The 19,006-nt window shown below is 33.0% G+C and overlaps 1 protein-coding gene across 4 annotated transcripts in view; it reads left to right on the top strand.

Annotated features, from left to right (window-relative positions):
* PCDH17 (protocadherin 17) overlaps positions 1-19,006 on the top strand; it is a 112,537-nt gene that overhangs the window by 29,743 nt on the left and 63,788 nt on the right. For 2 of the 4 annotated variants that reach the window (XM_043478026.1, XM_043478023.1), the window contains 2 exons: positions 10,163-10,221; positions 10,355-10,527. In XM_043478026.1, the coding sequence (XP_043333961.1) occupies positions 10,163-10,221; positions 10,355-10,527 (232 nt within the window). Of the gene's footprint in view, positions 1-10,162; positions 10,222-10,354; positions 10,528-15,067; positions 15,775-19,006 lie in introns of those variants that run through there. The other 2 variants (XM_043478027.1, XM_043478025.1) reach the window with 2 other exon arrangements.

Raw genomic sequence — 19,006 nt, 5'->3', positions numbered from 1 at the left:
CTGGCAGTCTTTGGCAAGTGTTACTGTTCTACAGTGAATTGGGCATATGACAAGTGACCCTATTAAAGTCAGCTGGAGTTTCTCTGTTTAAAAATAAATGTGGACAGTGACTGTATTGTGTCTCCTAGGGTAACTGAAGAGAATGAATAGTAAATATCAATAATACTATTTTGTAGATCCTAATGTAGGGCAGCATACTGCAAATCTCCAAGTACAGAATAGGCACGGTGATACCATTTACATGCATTTAGATGCAGTGAGGTAGAGTTTCAAAGCATTTCCATATTAGCTAAGTTAATTGGACTAAAAGCTGGTTTGAAGCAAATAATTCAATTTTTTAAAATTTCCATTTGATTATGAGCAAGTTTCTCAAAATTAATAAAATTAGATTTTAAAGAAATGTATTTTGCAGAAAGACAGCATTCATAGTGATAAGAAGTCAAATAATGTGTCACTAATTTTTCTCCCTCCCCTTTTGTTCTTTCTTTTCTTATGTGGAACATTCTAGACTTTCAGGCTTATAATGAATTTTTGTTGGTGATGTATATTTGTGTCATTAGTTTCTTGGAGGCCCACTTGCAGAGAATTTAGTTTCAGATATTCCCTCCAGGGGAAAAATTCCTTCCATATTCTTCATAGAGGTGGAAAAAGTACAATAGGAGGAAAGCAGAGAAGAGTTTCTTAAGACTAACTGTCTGATGAAGAGTTAAAAAGAAAACAAAAGAACATCAAACTTCCTCTGCTACTTGGAAGAAAAAGGGAACTGCATATTGCATAGGGCTGAGATGGAGATGCTTAGCATCCTGAAGAGAATGGATTAATTAGGAATGTTGAAGTTAGCAATCTTTCAGTAAACTGGTTTGGATTCTTTTCCTAAGACATGAACTCATGCCTAATGTGCTGCCCTTGCCAGTGGAACAGCGCAGTTAGCATTTGGTGGATCCAACTTTCAGCAAATATATAAAGAGAATGTGCAGCATTCTCTATTTTGTGTGCCTCTCTAGGTAACAAATAGCTCTCATTTTACTTTTTGAGTATTTCAATTTTCTTCTTTCTTGTCAAAGATGACTTTAAGATCACAAATTGCATAATTAATTTCTGGCATACCAGCTATTATTAAAGTTATCAATGCCATTTATAAAAGGGTTAACATTTTCAAGAGTTTTTCAGATATAGCCACATCACTTCAAAAATTCATCTAAGTCATCCGAGTTGAATAGTGGACTTACAAGTTTCACTTACAGGATATAGCTTGTCCCCTCATTTTTTAATTTAAAGTAATGTTAGTGTTTGCTCAATGCGGTAAGAATTTCTCTCTTTTTTCCCTTGTGCTTTTAGTAATGTAACACAAGTGTGGACCACATTGTATTTGTATAAAATGTATTATTTTGGAAATCACTGATAAATACAGTTATTGCCATACCTCATGCACTTTAGAAATTTCAAAGCCATAGGTGCTGTCAGATAACTTTATAAGTGGTGACTTAAAATGTTGTTGCCTACTTCAGCAATGTGTAGAGAACCACACCATATATTCTGTTGAAGGCAGAGCTATCAGAAGCAATGTCAGTATGAAAAGGCTTAAAGTGAATTATTCACCTCTTAACACTCCCTTGTGTTCAGACTGCTGCAAAGAGAATGCTTGTTATCAATGTGAAAAGTAGTGCCTTTGAATTAAGGGAAAAGTTCAACTTGTTTCATTTTGTTTTCAACCCAGTGGCATCAATACATACTATCAATCTTCTGTCCATAATTCAAAGGTACTTTCAAAATTTCACTCCCCTGTTCCTCTGAATTAGGAAAACACTGATCATCTAAGTATAACTGAAACTATAACTACACATCCAACTGAACATTCATTTGTGAGAAGTTTTCTCTTAATGATGACTTCTAAGAGTCAAATACACACTTTCGTTTTTCTTCAATAATTCCAATTCTAGATCAATAACACTAGAATGAAAGCTTTCTTTGTTATTTGTATTGCAACCTTTGAAAGAACCTTTTTGTATTTGACATATCTGTCTGCTCTCATATGTTACAAAATTATAAACAGGCTGCTGACACAGATGTATAAAGCTTATTCAGATAAACATAAAACATTTATATTATAATACACATATATACGTATATGTGTGTGTGTATATACATGTACGTATATATATATATATATATATATATATAATTGGTGAGGTAGATGCTTCTAGAACTTGGTGCAAAATGCTACATCTTTGTCCCTCATTGTCTAATCTGTTGTCAGTATTATTTATTGTATCTTTATTTTCAAATATTATAGTTTTGAATTTTAGTTTTAATTTTTCAATTTTAGAACTTTCATTTTGACTCTATTTCTTGCCTTTAGACCCGAGAGGAGGATACCGCAAGAGAGGTTCTTAGGGCTCAAAACTTGAGGCACTTACTCTCAGGGTCATGCTTTACATTCCTGGTCATATTTTCAATATTCTAAGAGATTTTAAGGTCCTTGTTGGTTAATTCTGTCATCTTTTTCATGCCAGGGTCTCTTTTTTATTGGTTGATCTTTCTCCTAGATATGGTTTATATTTTCCTGGTTTATTGCATGCCTTGTAATTCTTGATTGAATCTCAGATATTGCAAATTTTACATTGTTGAATGCTAGATTTTTATATTGTGCATAGTTTGAGCTAAATGTATGCTTGTGGAATGAGTTTACCTACTGAACCTCTGTTCCAAAGGCCTCCTCTTTGGTAAAAAACAGACATAGAAACACAAAATAACATCCAAAAAATGCCAGCAGTTTTTAAACCACTGTCTTCTGTGTTTCCACAATGATTCTGGAAATGCCAGAGCTGTTCGGTTTGTCAAAATTGATCTCTCCATAGGAAGTTTCCTGTCTGCCTCATGACTCTATGATGGGAAATATCAGATATTGCTGGTAAATTAGCACCAAGGTATTGGGTATATATTTATCACATAGTTATTGCACTAATCATAGATTGAGTTCTAGCATCATTTACTTAAATAGTATCTATGACGGTGAAAAAATAACTATAGAATCTGCTTTCCTAATGCTCACAATATTTTTCTCTCTTCCTTTTGTAGAGATACAATTGGAGAATAGTATTCTGATTTTTTTCTTAAAGTTCTTTTGAAATAAGACTCAAAATGATGAGGATTTTATTTTTCTCATTCCACAGTTTTCTCATTTTCTATAAATTTGGTAGTGTTTTACAATTTACTGGACTTTCATCCAGTTATCATCATTTCAAGATTATTACAATGCTGCTTATAGGATTAAAAAATTTTAAAAGTGGGAATTACCTAGTGGTCCAGTGGTTAGAATTCTGCGCTTCCACTGCAGGGAGCCTGGGTTCAGTTCCTGGTTGAGGAACTAAGATCCTGCAACCTGTGAAGTACAGTCAAAAAATAAAAAAGTTAAAAAGTTATAACAGGAAAGCTATTATACAACTAAGAAATTTTCACATATTATCTCATATAAAATATAAAACCCCACATTTTAGATAGTCTTATCCTTTGATACCATCAAAGTTGTAAAATTATTTTGACAATTTTTCATACACTTTGGGGCATCTTAGATGCTAGCAATTTCATATGCAGAGTCTTTAGTCTTTACAAAGATTCACTTATTTCCAAATATAGAGTCACTTTCATGAGATATTTTCTAAATTAAAAATCTCACCATTTTAAGGCTGGTTCCTAGTTCTTCATGATACAGCTTCATGATACAGCTACGTTTTTTCATGCATTGAAAGGAAAAGCTTCTTTGCCATAAATGCAGTCTGAAATCTTTATTTATTTAAAGTATGTAATTATGGCTGGGTAAACAAGAACTACACACAAGAAAATGATCTTTGAAAAAAAAGAAAATTAAGCTAAATAATTCATATTTAAGATGACTGTCTTGTGTTGCTTGGGTTTGTTAGTGTGGCTATATAGAGTTTTATATCTCAAATCCCTTTGTAGCCTGTCCAAATAAACATGGGATTTCTACATAGTGTTTTGAAAGTTAACTGTATAAATTTTAAAGACAAAGTTCAGAAATACTCTTTATTGAGACCACTTAATGAAAACAATTTTAGTTTTATAGTTGTCTGTAAAACAGAAGTATCTTCAGTGTGTATGAGATGCAGATCACTATATACATTTATATTTGGAATTACCTGTTATTAGCATCCAGTAAAATGAACCTTTTTTGAATGTGTGTGTGTGTGTTCGTGTATAACTTCATGAAACTAACACCACAGTCAGCATACTAAAGAGTTCTATCACCCTAGAAAGCTTCCTCATACTATATCTCTATAGTCAATCTTAACCCTGGCATCCACTGATTTATTCTTTGTCGTAACAGTTTTTGCTTTTTTGCAAAGTCTTATAAATAGAATCATACAGTGTACAATTCTTCTGAGATTGGCTTCCTTCACTCAACATAATGCTTTTGAGATTCATCCAAGTTGTTGGATCAATTGTTTGTTTTTGTTGTTGTTGTTTATAGTTTTCATTCTATATATATACCACAGTCTGTTCACCGGTTGAAAGTTATCTGGGCTGATTCCAGTTTTGGCAAAGAGAGCTCTTGAAAAATGTACAGATATCTGTGTGATCATAGTCTTCATTTATTTAAGGTAAATACCAAGTTATTGGGCTAATTTTGCTCTTTTCTTTCCCCTATGGATCATATTTTTGGTATTATGCCAAAGAATTCTGCCTAACACCAGGTCACATAGATTTTCTGCAGGGTTTTCTTCTTAAGTTTTATATTTTCATTTAGATCTGTGGTCCATTTCAAGTTTTTAAAGTTTTTTTTTTGTTTTGTTTTAATAAGTTGTTTATTTCTATTGAATTGCCTTTTGCAACCTGGTAGAAAATCAGTTGAATATTTCTGTTGGTTACTTCTGAATAGTCTCCTCTGTCACATTGATCTATGTGTCTTTTCCATTGACAAGACTACATTTCAATTTCAAGACTACAGTGTCTTCATTAGTGTAGCTTCATAGTATATCTTAAAATAGTGTAATGTGATTCCTTCAAATTTAATCTTTTTCTTTTCAAGAATATTTTGAATATTATAGTTCTTTTTGTTTTAAATTCTAGAATCCTCTTGTCTATAGCTACAGAAAGTCATGCAAAGAATATGAATGGAATTATATTACATGTATAGATTATCTGAGGAACATTGATGTTTTGACTATGTTGAATTTTTTAATCCATACACGTGATATATATTTCCATTTATTTAGGCCTTCTTTGACTTATTCCATCACTTTTTGTAATGTGCAACATACAGATTCTGTACTTGTTTTTTTTTTTTTTTCCTAAATTATCTATTTGTTTAAGTATTTGATTCTCAGGGAAATATTATAAATCTGTTGCTTCAGACATTTAAGTTTCCAAATAGTTCATTGCTATAATATAGAAATATGATTGATTTTTGTGTGGTGACCTTGAATATGGCTACATTGCTTAATTTATTTGTTGATTTTGAGAAGTTTTGTTTGTTTTCACTTGTCTTGATCCTCATTTTCTGCTTGAGCAATACTATTACCTGAGTATACAACAACACTATGGGAAAAATTTTTCCTCCTTTTCCAATTTGTGTGTCCTTCTTTTACTTTTCTTGCCTTATTGACCATACTATGGCTTTCATGCAGTGGTAAATCGAAGTGGTGAATGATTTCAGTCTTTCAAGTGTGATATTTGTCATCTTCAGTCGCTAAGTCATGTTCAATTCATTGCAACCCTGTGAACTGCAGCATGCCAGGCTCCCCTGTCCTCCACTAGCTAAAATTCATGTCTATTGTGTCCATGGTGGTATCTAACCGTCTCATCTTCTGCTGCCCCCTCCTCCTGTTGTCTGCAATCTTTCCCGTCATCAGGGTCTTTCCCAATGAGTCAGTTCTTCATATGAGGTGGCCAAAATGTCGGAGCTTCAGCTTCAGCATCAGCCCTCCAATGAATATTCAGGGTTTATTTCTTTTAGGATTGACTGGTTTGATTTCCTTGCAGTCCAAGGGACTCTCAGGAGTCTCCTCCAGCACCTTAATTCAAAAGCATCAGTTCTTCAGTTCTCAACCTTTGTGGTCCAACTCTCACATCCATACATGACTACTGGAAAAACCATAGCTATGACTAGATGGACCTTTGTCAGCAAAGTGATGTTTCTGCTTTTTAATATGCTGTCTAGGTTTCTCATAGTGATGTTAGTTATACTCTTTTTTGATTGATGCTGTTGTTACAACTGAAGAAGTTTCTTTCTATCCCTATTTGCTGAGAATTTTTATCATTAATAGATGTTGTGTCAAATGTTGGACATATTTTTAAAATTTCTATTTGTATGCTTCTAATAGTTAAAAAAATTATTTTGACTCCTTTTGCTATTTTCAGCTCAACTTTTTTATGTACATATAAGTGGTCATATCAAATTAATCTACTTCCACAAATAAAAAGTTTTCCCAATTTCAGGCAACGTGGTCCAGCTTTTAGTAGGTGCATTCTTTTTTTTTTTTTTTTTTTGGAGATACTAATTTTTTAAATTGGTATTTTATAGATTTATTTTTAGAGTTCTAACAGATGAGCAAGTAGTAGAAAATAGTATATCTTAGGAATAGCTAATTACCACCTACTGCTAATAAAAATTATGATTTCAAGTATCATTTATAATTTACTACAATTTGCTGAGTACTAGAAGAGAAATGCATAAAGGCAAATATCAAAGAAACCATTTGTATCATACAGATTTTATCTGCTTTCTTTACTTGATTACTTGTTTATTTGCTTATGTTTTATGTAAAAAAAGAAGGTAAAGAGTATCTAAATTTTTATCTTCATCAAAAATCAGTACAACAAACCAGAAAAATCAATTAGGAGGGTCAAGCAGTTTTATAAATTAGTTTAGATTTGTTTTAAGTAATCATTCTGAGCAAATGATCATTTAAAAAAAAAGTACCAAAACATTTGGCTTTTTATTTCTGAGTGAAATAGTTTTACATGATCATCATATCCTACAGTTTAATTCAAAATGTTTACTTTAGAACTTTTGTGTTACTACTCATGAATTCCATGGATCCATTTTTTAATAATAAACAAATTATATGCTTTAAAAATAAATGGTAAAAGTTGCTGTGTTCAAGTTGCATTTGAAGGGAAAACATTCTAATGATTCATTTTTATGGAAAGAATAAAGTTTTCAAGAGTTAAACATATTCATAATTTAATTACTCTGCTGAGACCTAAAAGTCTGTCTTTGACTTCAAATTTTACTTTCTTTCTAGACTTAAAATTTAAGAATTTTAAATATACAATGTGGAACTCGATTTTTAGAATACATGTTGGAAAATAGCTAAAAGCCCTTCTATTTCTAAATTTAGCACTTGAGATATGTGGCTTTTTGTCTGTTTTCTGTTTTACACTGTAAATGCTGTTATTTTATATTCAGATTATTTTTAATGAGTTTTCAGACACCCTTGGAGCCTGGATAATGAAAATGTTATTTTCTATATTAAAATCAGTGTGTTTTTTATAGTGCATTAGTCATAAGTTTGTTAAAGGCTAAATGGCTATTTCATTATGGTAATTATAAGCACACACCTTCTCTCACATGCCTGCCTATTTTAATGGAAAAATGCAGACAGACGTTATTAGTAAACTTCTGAATCTCTGCTACTATTAAGTTTCAGACTTCTAAAATTGTACTTTGTGAAATTCCATAATAAGAAACCAACATTTTTTAGCCTTTTTTTTAAACTACTCTCTTTTCTCCTCCTGTATGTATCTTTCTATTTTACTCTTCCTCCTCTATTTTCCTCTTGCCCTTCTCCCTGCCTTTATTTTCTTCTCTTTCTTTCCTTTCCAAAATTCTCTTTTTCCTAAGTGTCTCATGTTTGTTTGTTTTTATTTTCATTAAAACAATATTTGGTAGCATTACCATTGCCCAGTGGTCACAAACACTCTGAGACATACATGCAAACATACAAAGACAGGTCTGCACACACACTAGCAAATAATTTAAAATAACCCTTCACTTAATTGGAAAATGTGTTTCATTTCTTAGTTTAAGTCTCTTAGAATTGCTTAGAACTTTGATATTATGCAAGCGTTTTTAGTTACTGTCTCTGTTAGATCAGGAGAAGAAAAGTTTTCCTAGTCTATCTCTCTGTGTCTAACTGAATAGGGATCCATATTGTATGAAGTTCCACATAACCAAAGCCATTAACATTACAAGATTAGCTGTAATAGCCCTGATATAGAAAATATCAGGAGTTAACACTTTTCACTTTACATTTTACTCTTTCCTTAATGAGCTTCCCCGGTGGCTTCGTGGTAAAGAATCTGCCTGTAATGTAGCAGACACAGGAAGCCCAGGTGATGTGGGTTTGATCACTGGATCAGGAAGATCCCCTGAAGAAGGAAATGGCAACACACTCCACTATTGCCTGGAGAATCCCCATGGACAGAAGAGCCTGACTGGCTATGGTCCATAGGGTCGCACAGAGTCAGACAAGACTGGGCACACACTCTCCCTAATACTGGATTCTGTTTTTCTGAAGTGATATAAATACTCAGGCTTAACTTTCAGCTGACAGCAATAATGGGTTGATTCATGTTTTCAGCCAATTCAAAAAAAATGAACTAGATGATTTTAAGTTTATATGTGGAGTTTCTAAGTAGTTTTAGTTTTTAAAATTGGCAAAATTCTTTTGCAAACATTTTTGCTCTTGGTGTTGGTTTCCATTACTACTTTAATGGAAGATATTTATTTTTTAAAGATGGATAGCTAGTTATGGAAGCAATTAAGGTGCTTCACAGAATCTGGAAATTTGTAAAACATTAATAAAATAAGTCTGCTACCAACTACTAGTTAAAATAGATTAGGAGTGAGAAATTAATCTACCTTCTTTATCGTCATCTTTGCATTTATCTTGACAAAGGTCATTAGAACCACAGAGCAAGAAACAGTTTAAGAAATTTGTGCAAGTTTTTCCTGTCCCCCGACTTTTAACAGACAGTGAACCTTAGAGAGTACTTTAAGCTATTACTCTCAACATTTTTTTTCCAGTAATAGTTTAAAAAGCCAAATAAATTATTAACATGGGACAAGAAAAGAGTCTTATTAGTTTAAATTAGCCTTATTTATAAGGAAAACACATAGTGCTCTGCATTAAGCCTTACCTTGGGTCCTCTGCTTCATGAATTATGCGCTTCTGTGTCACGGATACTTGCACACTTGATGATCTTGTAGTAACCCATAGCTGCTTCAGAGCACAATGGTGTGATATGAAGTGAGGCAGAAAACAGGAGAACCTTTGTCACTGAGTCAGCTGCAAGAAGAAGTAATGTGTATGAATGTACAGTATAGGGAGATCTATGAAAGATCTACTCTCTTTCTCCCAAAAGACTCTGTTCCATGGTACAAGGAGAATTCAGTTCTATTTGGCAGACCTCCATGTCAGTTTGGAAGCAGTAAAAACAACCACAAAAACAAGCCTCATTTCTCAGTGTCTTTAATTCTCCATGTTTTAAGTAACATTTTAACTCTCATTTTGATTTCACTTTGTTTTAATAATCAAGAGCTAACACCCCTCTCTCTTGTATTGAGTACAATTTCCAGTGTAAGGATGCAGCTAAGAATGAATTACAGAGATGAGTCCAGTCATAGGTGCTATGCTGGTGTTTGTCACTGGTACAATTTGAAGGAAAGGCCCTATATCTCTTAACTGAGGCGGGGATGACTTTAAATGATGTTACATCAAGGAGGGCAAAGAATCCCAGCAGATGATGCCAGTTTGTTTCAAAATGAGTATTATTAAATAATTCATGCTTTTAATATGGAGAAATTAGGTCATTTTTCCACTCCTCCCACAAATGTTCAATCTTAATATCTAAGTAATGAAACAACGCAGAGAGTGTTATCCATCCTGGTACTAACAGAGGATGCCAGTTATGACGGGCTCATTGTTTACTTTAACAGGTAATTTGTGGACTGGAATCATTTAATTGTTCTGAGTACATAATTACATGTCAGCAATTTCCAATTTAATTAAAATGTACAAATCTGAAGATTAAGGGAATTTTTGAATTATTAATCATTTTTCCACTAGGAAATCTTGTTGCTCTGCAGGAGATTTGTCCAGTGTACAACTATACGTATTTTTTTCCTTCTTTTTCACAGACAGACAATTTTCCCGCAGAGCCCAATTACATGGGCAGCAGGCAGCAGTTTGTTCAAAGGTAAGGCCTATTAAATAACTTTCTCGGCTTCCCCATTTGCATTCGTGTCAAAATTGCTTTGCAAGAGTCTACACTTCAGGTTCAAACTCGTAGAGACAATACTTTCTCTTCTTTTTCTTTATATGTATTTCAGTAGCTCCACGTTTAAGGACCCAGAAAGAGCCAGCCTGAGAGACAGTGGGCACGGGGACAGTGATCAGGCTGACAGTGACCAAGACACTAACAAAGGCTCCTGCTGTGACATGTCTGTTAGGGAGGCGCTCAAGATGAAAACGACGTCAACTAAAAGCCAACCACTTGAACAAGGTGAGTGAAGCCTTCCAATGCTTACAGAGTATGAAGCTTAAGCATATTAAACCTCAGAATACTAGTTGTAGTTTATCACCTTGGAATGGAGCTTTTATCATATAGCAAAACAAACAGCAAATTCCGAGGTTGCCTCAGACAAAAAGCAATTTTTCAATACTTCAGTAAGCATAGAAAAATGAAGTTCATGGATTCTAGCCTGAAATCTTCCTAAAATGAGAACTTTGCCAAAGTCACTAGATTATACTTATTTTTATGAACATTTACTAACCTTTGCTGTTTTGCATTTTAGTAAAGGAAAATATGGTATATGCTAACTAGATATGCACATTTTAATATATTAATATAAAGATTAAATGAATAAATTTAACGTTTTTAGGTGAAATGAAAACTCGATTGAAATTGTATAGCTCTTAGCAGGGTTGGTATTATTTTTAGTGTGGGGTTTAGCTTCAAAGTCGTTTTTCAAGAATCAAATAACAGCTAAGCCAGAGTTCTGGCTCCTTCTTTTGATTTACATCTAAGTCTTCCTGGATATCAAATAAACATGAACTTGTTTAGTTTGATAGAGGTAAAATAGAAATGCTTCTTCATGAATATATGTCTTTTCTGAAAGTCTAACTTCAATTTATTAGCTCAATATGTCTTTTTATTAATCATGATATTTTTATTGTTTCAAACACAGTAGAATGTTTATTAATGATTCATCCAAAGACAATTAAGCTACTCTTTTGTGTAAGACTTAGATGTTGTGAAAAAGCTTTTTTATATCCAGTTATAAAAAGTAAAAAGAACTGTTGCATAAATTGAATTTCAGAGTTACAAATGCATATTATATTAGTTAATATTAGTTTTCAAAATATTGATAATATGCAAGTATTTTGATATTTAAGTTTTGAGAAGCTATATTTAAACTATTTGAACTTATTTATTCTTCTAAGTCATTTAATGATAGATGATTCATAGAAAGTAAATTTTTGCCTCTAGTGCAATCTCTCCTATCACATATACATCAGCAGATAGAATGCTTTTCAATTTCTCTAATCATGTTGAAGTTTCTATTCAAATATGCACATACACACACATATATGCATTTGATACAGAAATTAATTAATATGTATATTTAAGTTTCTGCACTCAATATAATTATGCTGGCCTTATTTTAAGAATGACCCTCTCCAAAGCCTTCTTTTCTAAGTAATAAGTGCCAGATATATTGTAGCAAGTTTTTGCATAACAAGTCTATATTGTTTTAAAAATTACTTTAAACAAAAGTTATTTGAATACTTACCTAATATTTGCAGTTCTTGCAAATTTGAGTGTTTACTTTATGTGACTTATGTGGTCTTTATGGGTTTGACTAGATAATGTCATATAAATATGTTAGGCACATTTTAGGTAATGAATTTTTGGATTTTGGTATGTGAATACATAGCCTAACAGACTCATCTACATGTGTGATAAAGTGGTTTGCAGGTAATTCATTGGCTACTATTTGTAAAGCTGCATAGAGTAAGTAAAGAGTTTACATTTACTGTCATATCTTCATGAGAAAATTTGTTAATTAAAACCAGCCTGCTGCTCACTATTCACTTCTTAATTCCTTTCCATACATTGAATGAGCAATGTAATTGATAAGAAAAAAAAAAAAACTATAGGTAAAGGACATTTATATCTGAAAATGTAGTTTATACTGAAAACCTATTATTTTTTCCTATTTTGGTATCAAAAAGTAATATCTTGGAAGGGTGGCTATTGTTCTTAAAAGAACATATAGTTGATGTGTATTTTAATTAGTATTACACATAAAATAACTTCTAGTCTATGAGTGAGAATGCCAATAGAGATGTCTCCCATAAAAAAGTAGTTTCCATGTATTCTTATTAACAAACATGAGAAAGTTATGAATCTGAAAGCCACACTTAGAAGATAATCTCTGAATTACGTAGGAGACTGACTTGTACTTTAAAGCATGATTTTTGAAGGATTAACTAAAAGAGTATTTCATTGATTGATTGATGGATTTGACTCAGTTCATTTATTTAGTAATATCTATTAAATGTTTTCAATAGTAAGGAAAGTTAGATACTTTGGGGACATCAGAAATAAATTTGATTTGGAGCCTGCCTTCAAGAAACTGTATGTAACTGTAATAGAGATAGGAGACTCTCTCTGTGTCTCTCTCTCTCCTATCTCCTCTCTCATTTACCTTTATCTCTTGTCTATCTCCCTACCTAGCTCTCTATCTACCTCCAATCTGTCTTTTTCTGTCCATCACCTAGATCATCTTTTTGTCTCCCTGGCTCCCTTCCCTTATTTCTTTGTCTTTTTCCTATCTATGTATCTTATGTATACTTCTATCTACCTGCCTATCTAGATGAAGAGGAGGCTAGTATTTATTGTTTTTACTATTTACCATAAACTATGCTAAATTCATTTCAACATTAGCTTATTTAACCCGAAAACTCTAAAATAGCTAGCATTTGTATCTTACATATAAAAAAAAAAAAAACTGAGCTTATGGGGAACTTGTTAACTTGCAGAACAGGTTGGAATTTTATCTTAGATCTATATATGACCAAAATTTATATCTTTTCTATAAAACTTTATCTCCAAATAGGAGAATTTGCTCAAGTATACATTCTGATTCATTGCTATGACTAGATATCAAGTAAACGTTGAAGGTTATTGAGTTCATGTATATGAACCTCGGGGGAAAATATCAAAATGATTTATATGTGTTGAATTATTAGTGGCTAAAACATAATATTCTTTTTAGTATTCATTGCATTTATAAATAGATGAATATAGTTCCTCTCACGTTTATAGATGTTAAGAAACTTTGTCAATGTTCCATGCTGTAAGTAGTGAAGTCAGCATTAGAAATAAAATAGCATGCCTTCAGGGTTTGTCCTCTTAACCAATGCTTTATACTATTCATATAATGAATGGTTTACTCAGAAAATAAATAAATAAATAAATGTTTGAAGAAGCAATCAGCCATTGTCTTGGTCATTGTACTCTGTTAATTTATTTGAAAAGCATCGCAAACACCAATGCTAAGTTAATTTAATGCTCACCTATAAAGAGTAATTTCCTTTACAGATGAAAGAAGATGACAGCAGTATTCAAATAATTATCTCATGTCCAAGTTTCATATGTTAAACTCTAATTTTTAATATCTTAAAAAATCTCCTAAAAAACAGAAATAAATTTCCTTTAAAACAAAACAGAAAGAAACCTATTTATCACTTTTTTCTTATAGGAGTGCCTTAATAGTTTTTAGTTAAAAAGTTGTAGCATGTTATATTTCTTATTTTTATATTCGTTTAGTTGACTTCTTTCCCTGTTTAAATTATCTCTATTAAGAAAAATAATGTTCTTTTTCTAAATTAAAATACTTTTTTAATTAGAAATTAAAATCAATTTAAAAAATAATCTTCATATTTTCAATGGACATTTTCTATGCTAATAATGATTTTCCTTTGCAAATAGCTTAGTACATTTGAAATTTTATTTCTTTAACTCAACTGTTGCTGTTTTATTTTCTCTTTTGTACCATTAGATTTTTTTCCATTTGTTTTATTGCTGTTATTTGTGTATTTTTGCTACCATCAGTTTAAGCATCCCAGATATACAGCACCAGTATGTGTTGCCCATTATTTCAGAAAAAAAAATTTGAGAGGATTCAGTAGCTAATTGATGGTGTGGTGTACTGCACTATAGCTGAAGATAGCTTTAAGGATTTTATGTTAATAAACCCTCTAATAGAAAGAAGTTATTTTAGTTTCTCTTAGTGTGATTTAAAACAAAACAAAACACCTCTCAAAGAATGTACTTAGTTTCTTACTGTTTGAGTTCAGTTTTCTGTCTGCCTCTCTGTCAATTAGATTTTCCCCCATATATTCTCCATCAAATATTAAATGTAGATAGGTAGGTTAGTTGGTAGATAGAAGGAGGGAGATAATAAAACAATCTGAATGTTTTTGAATTCATATGGTGCCAATAGTAGCACATTCACACACACACACACACACATTATTTAATAAGTCATTGTTTATTGGAAAATGACACAGAAAATTGATTAAAATACATTTGATTTTATTCTTGCTGATTTTATATTTTGGAATGAGAAAAGCTAATTTATATCAAGAACTAGTAAAAATACATAATGTTACTTCTGTAAACAAGAGTCACAATTTTACAAAGAAGAAAAACTCTTTCAAAAAATTTTGAAGGTAACTTACTACTTATACCTCAGAATACCATTTATACTTTGACTTCAAGGAAGTACGGTACCCTTGAATTTCTATCCATCAGAAGCCCTGTAAAGTATTTTGATTGTTAGCAATAATTGCTTTTTTTTCTTTTAAAAGATGTAATAAGCTTTCCCTAAAATTCAGTAGTCGCTATTGATTCCCAAATAATAAATGTGCAGTTTTTATAAATGCTGACCAGCAATTTTTCTGAGCTTCTTATTGATAGCTCAGTGACTGTTCTCAGTTTTTCAAGGATAATCGGTCTTCTGATATGTTTATAGTTCACTGAAACCAAGTCCTTGAATTGAAGTCTGACACTAGTGGAGTAGCATTGTTCATCCCGAGTACAGATGGCCTGGCTTGTGCTAGAGACCGCAATGGAACACCACCCACCTGGAGTGTAATACCCTGTGGGGGCCAGATTGTTGGTCCCCTCCCTGGACTGGACTGCAGGACATTTCTGAGCCTCAGGAGTTGCTCCTTTCACATTCTTTTTCATTTCTTATTTTATTTAATTGCCTTATAATTTCCTTTATTCAAGTCTGTGTCTCCCCTGTTCTCTCTACTGCCAGAAAAATCTGACTTCCTAAATTATGTTCTGAATTCAAAACATTTCACAACGGAATCCCTGATTATAATCTAATAAAAATATAATCAGTAGAAAGTTGAGAATAAATGAAATACCAAACAAAGTAGGTTTGCTCCAGTGAATTCAGTTTTAAAACTAAATTGCATTCTTTGTTTTTGTTTGTTTTTATTTTTATTGGGCTCTAGGGGATGGGACGGGGAATACCTCTGTAAGTTATGTCCCACTAGGAAGATGTCCATTCTAACTTTCCTGGGATAGCTTTCGGAGCTTTTTCTTTTTCTTGGAGCCACTGCTCTTGCTGGCAGCAGCCTCTTCAGGTCCACTGCTGAGTGGCTCCTCCTTGGACAATTTCCGCTTTCTCTTGGGGACCCTCTTGTTTTCTGACTCATCAGGGTCAGTAGCTGTTTCCTCTTTGGGAAAAGATTTCTTCCTCTTTCCAGAGGACATTCTAGAAAACTACAAAACTAAAGTTAAGGGATTTTTTTTTTTGTAGCTATTCCTTTTTTTGTTTAAGTGAGTGTTTGAATGTTGCTTGTGGACCCCATATTTCGAGGCAGGTTTATACTAGTTTCAATGACTGCAGTATTTGTTATATGATTTCAGAGTTTGGTGAGACTCTGAGGTCCACTCCTTTTACTCTCCCTCCCTAATTCACTGCATAATGATTGCAATGTCACCATATTTCTGATTATGTCTGGAAAGGAAGCAGTTTCCACAACCTCGTCTTTACTATGACGGAGCTGTCTAAGAAGCAGTAGTAGGGAAATAGGAGAGTAGAGGTCGTGATCCTTGTTCACCGGAGTGAAGGGGGAGCTGTGCATTCAGGATCCAGGAGGAGCTTATTGAGACAGAGGGTTGGGAGGCTGAACACAAATGTGACGTATGTTACAGTTTCCCCTAGAACTGACCCTGAATAGAAAAGTGCTAGCATAGTACTTCTATATTCTCAAGCTTTTGTTCTGTTTTCTCGTCTACATTGTGGTTACCTTCGAATCAAGCAGTGTATTTTCCTAGGCCTACCCAGAACAGGCAACAGCAAATCTACAGAAGTAAGAACATGAAGATGGTGACTGTGTCCATCTTCTCAGCAGCCATCTGGCAGTCTCTGAAAATAATTTTTAAAAGAAATGTTGCTATAAACTTATTAATAGGAAATTTGTCTTAAGAAGGGAATGGAAAATTACAGCCATATATAGGGGGCGGGAAGGAACTGTTAAATATTTAATGCCAGAGAGAAATCATTTATGAAATTTTAGGGGAACTTCTGCTTTATGATTTGCATACATAGTGTTTAAGAAATCGTATTATTTGCCAAGAATTCATATTATTTTCAAGCCCTGTGAGTTTTTATTAGGCTGCATCTATCCAAGAGCACTGTAATATCATTTTCGCCACCTCCCTGTGCTGTCTTTTAGTACCTTCCAAATTCATCTGGCTTTACATTTTACTAGATAAAATGTTTCTCAAACTGTGAGCAGCTTCACTTTATTTTTGCTTACCAGGCTTTGCAACTGTCCCATAGTTCACCTAACTTTAAAAGTTTCAATGACATCTCTTTTTCTCATGTGCAAACATCTGCTTCTAGAATTCAGCATCTGGTATCATGAAAATAGAGAGATTTTATCACCCTCACATTTGTTGCTCATCGTAAAGCCTCTCTAACAAGTGTTGCATGATTTACTATAGACTCAATGTGATTTTGAGATTCTCTTGCTTTTAATAAGCACAGCAATGACTTTTGCTGAAACATCCCAATTAGGAAATGTTGGGAGAGTATTTCCCAAACTTTTGAAGATAGTTTTGCTGTATACTTGGGACAACAGAACCCTCCCCTGCCTTAGAATTACACACTCTGAAATATTCCCAATCAACTAGAGGATTTTAATTTTTTAAATAATATATATAAATCATTATAATGTATTTTTAAATTTTTATAAATAAAATTCTATACTAGTCATATGCATTTTTATGAAAGCAGGAGTGAGCCCATAAATGCTAAAAATATAAAATGGTTATCAGCTCCTTTGTTAATTAAGAACTGCAAGAAAATCATGTCATTTGGTCTAAAACCTCCCAGTAATTTCCTGTCATATCACTTTAATAACATGTTATAACATTGCAGGTTCTCTATTCTTTTGAAAGCCATGTTGCAAAACTTTATGGTAAGAATCCTTCAAGTATAACTCCTCTATTGTGTAGATAAGAAAACAGATTGACTTCCATGGGGTCTTCAAGCTAGCAGAAGAGGTAGTACTCGTTCCAGGTTTATAATTTTCTGTCTAGAGCCCTTACCTTCCTTCTGTGTCATTCCTGTGTCACATTAAGAGACACCTCAAAATCTCTGAAGAGGCACTTCAGATTCATCATCATACTTCTTTTCCTTATTAATCTGAAGAAGTCAACCTCTATGCTCCAGAGCTTGATTCTTTCATACATATTGAATAAATACTTCACATATCCATATATCATATATATATTGAATAAAGATATTGAATTTAAGTTCCAAAAGGTCAACTAAATATATCATTCTTTAAGCTGTACACTGATGCTTCTGGATTATTTGTCACGAGGCATTCTGAAATAAATATTCTTTTCAATCTGGATACATCACCTACACGTCTCCTAACTGTGGGTCCTTGATACCTTCTTAGCATGCTAAGGAATCGTGGGTGCCAGAAGAGATTTCCATTCATTCATTTGATATTTTAATAAATGATTGTGTCAGGGATACAAAGATATATGAAAACACAGGCTGGGTCCTCAAGAAGTTCACACTGTATTAAGGGAATTTGACATACAAGTCATGAGATTGGTGCACTGAGAGGTTTGTCCTGAGTATTAATGAAGTCAAGAGAATGGAAACCTTGCCCGGATTTGGAGGATCAAAGAACATTCCTGGAGAAGAAGACATCAGAGCTGATTCTTCAGCATATGTTTAGCTCATTTGGCATGGTGAAGTTGGGGTGGGTGGGAAGATGACGGGCACTCTCAGAAACACAGGAAAGGAAGCAAAGTTTGGCAAGCTGCTTAGAGGCATGTGAATAGAGATGTGTGAGAATAGGAATGTGGAATAGAGCCTGGGGAGGTGAATAAGAAGCCCAATGATGGGACCACTGAAATGTAGCCCTGGGAGGTAACGGTTCAAACTTCTTCTTAAAGGGATGATAATTATGGCAGTGTCTTGGGAAATAGGAATACAATTAGAAAGCTGGGCAAGTAACACAAGGCAAGACAGTATGAGGCCTAGAGTGGTAAAGAAAGGAATGGAATAAAGTGAAAGATTCAAAAGTTTTAGGATATGTCATTACTTTTATGATTATAATGAATTGCTTAGTGTTCACTTGAAATTGATTTTGATATAAGGATTTCTAAAGGAAAAAAAATCATTTGATGCCCAAGTAAATGGAATATCACTTGAATTATTTAATGCATTTTAATGCATTTAAGTAAGTCTTATGTAGTATATATCACATATAGTAAATTAACACATAAATATTTGAGATGTTAGCTTTTTCTCTAAAAGATCAATGTTTATTTGTACACAGGAATCAATTTAATAAAGAAATCTACCATTCAAGAATGCTAGAGAGAAAAACAAGCAAGGAGAAAACTTCAGTTTGATAGATCTTTG

Source organism: Cervus canadensis, chromosome 9 (assembly GCF_019320065.1).
Source record: "Cervus canadensis isolate Bull #8, Minnesota chromosome 9, ASM1932006v1, whole genome shotgun sequence".
NCBI classification, from domain to species: Eukaryota; Metazoa; Chordata; class Mammalia; order Artiodactyla; family Cervidae; genus Cervus; species Cervus canadensis.
The sequence above is the reverse complement of the archived record's forward strand: the minus strand, read 5'-3'. Positions and strand labels throughout refer to the sequence as shown.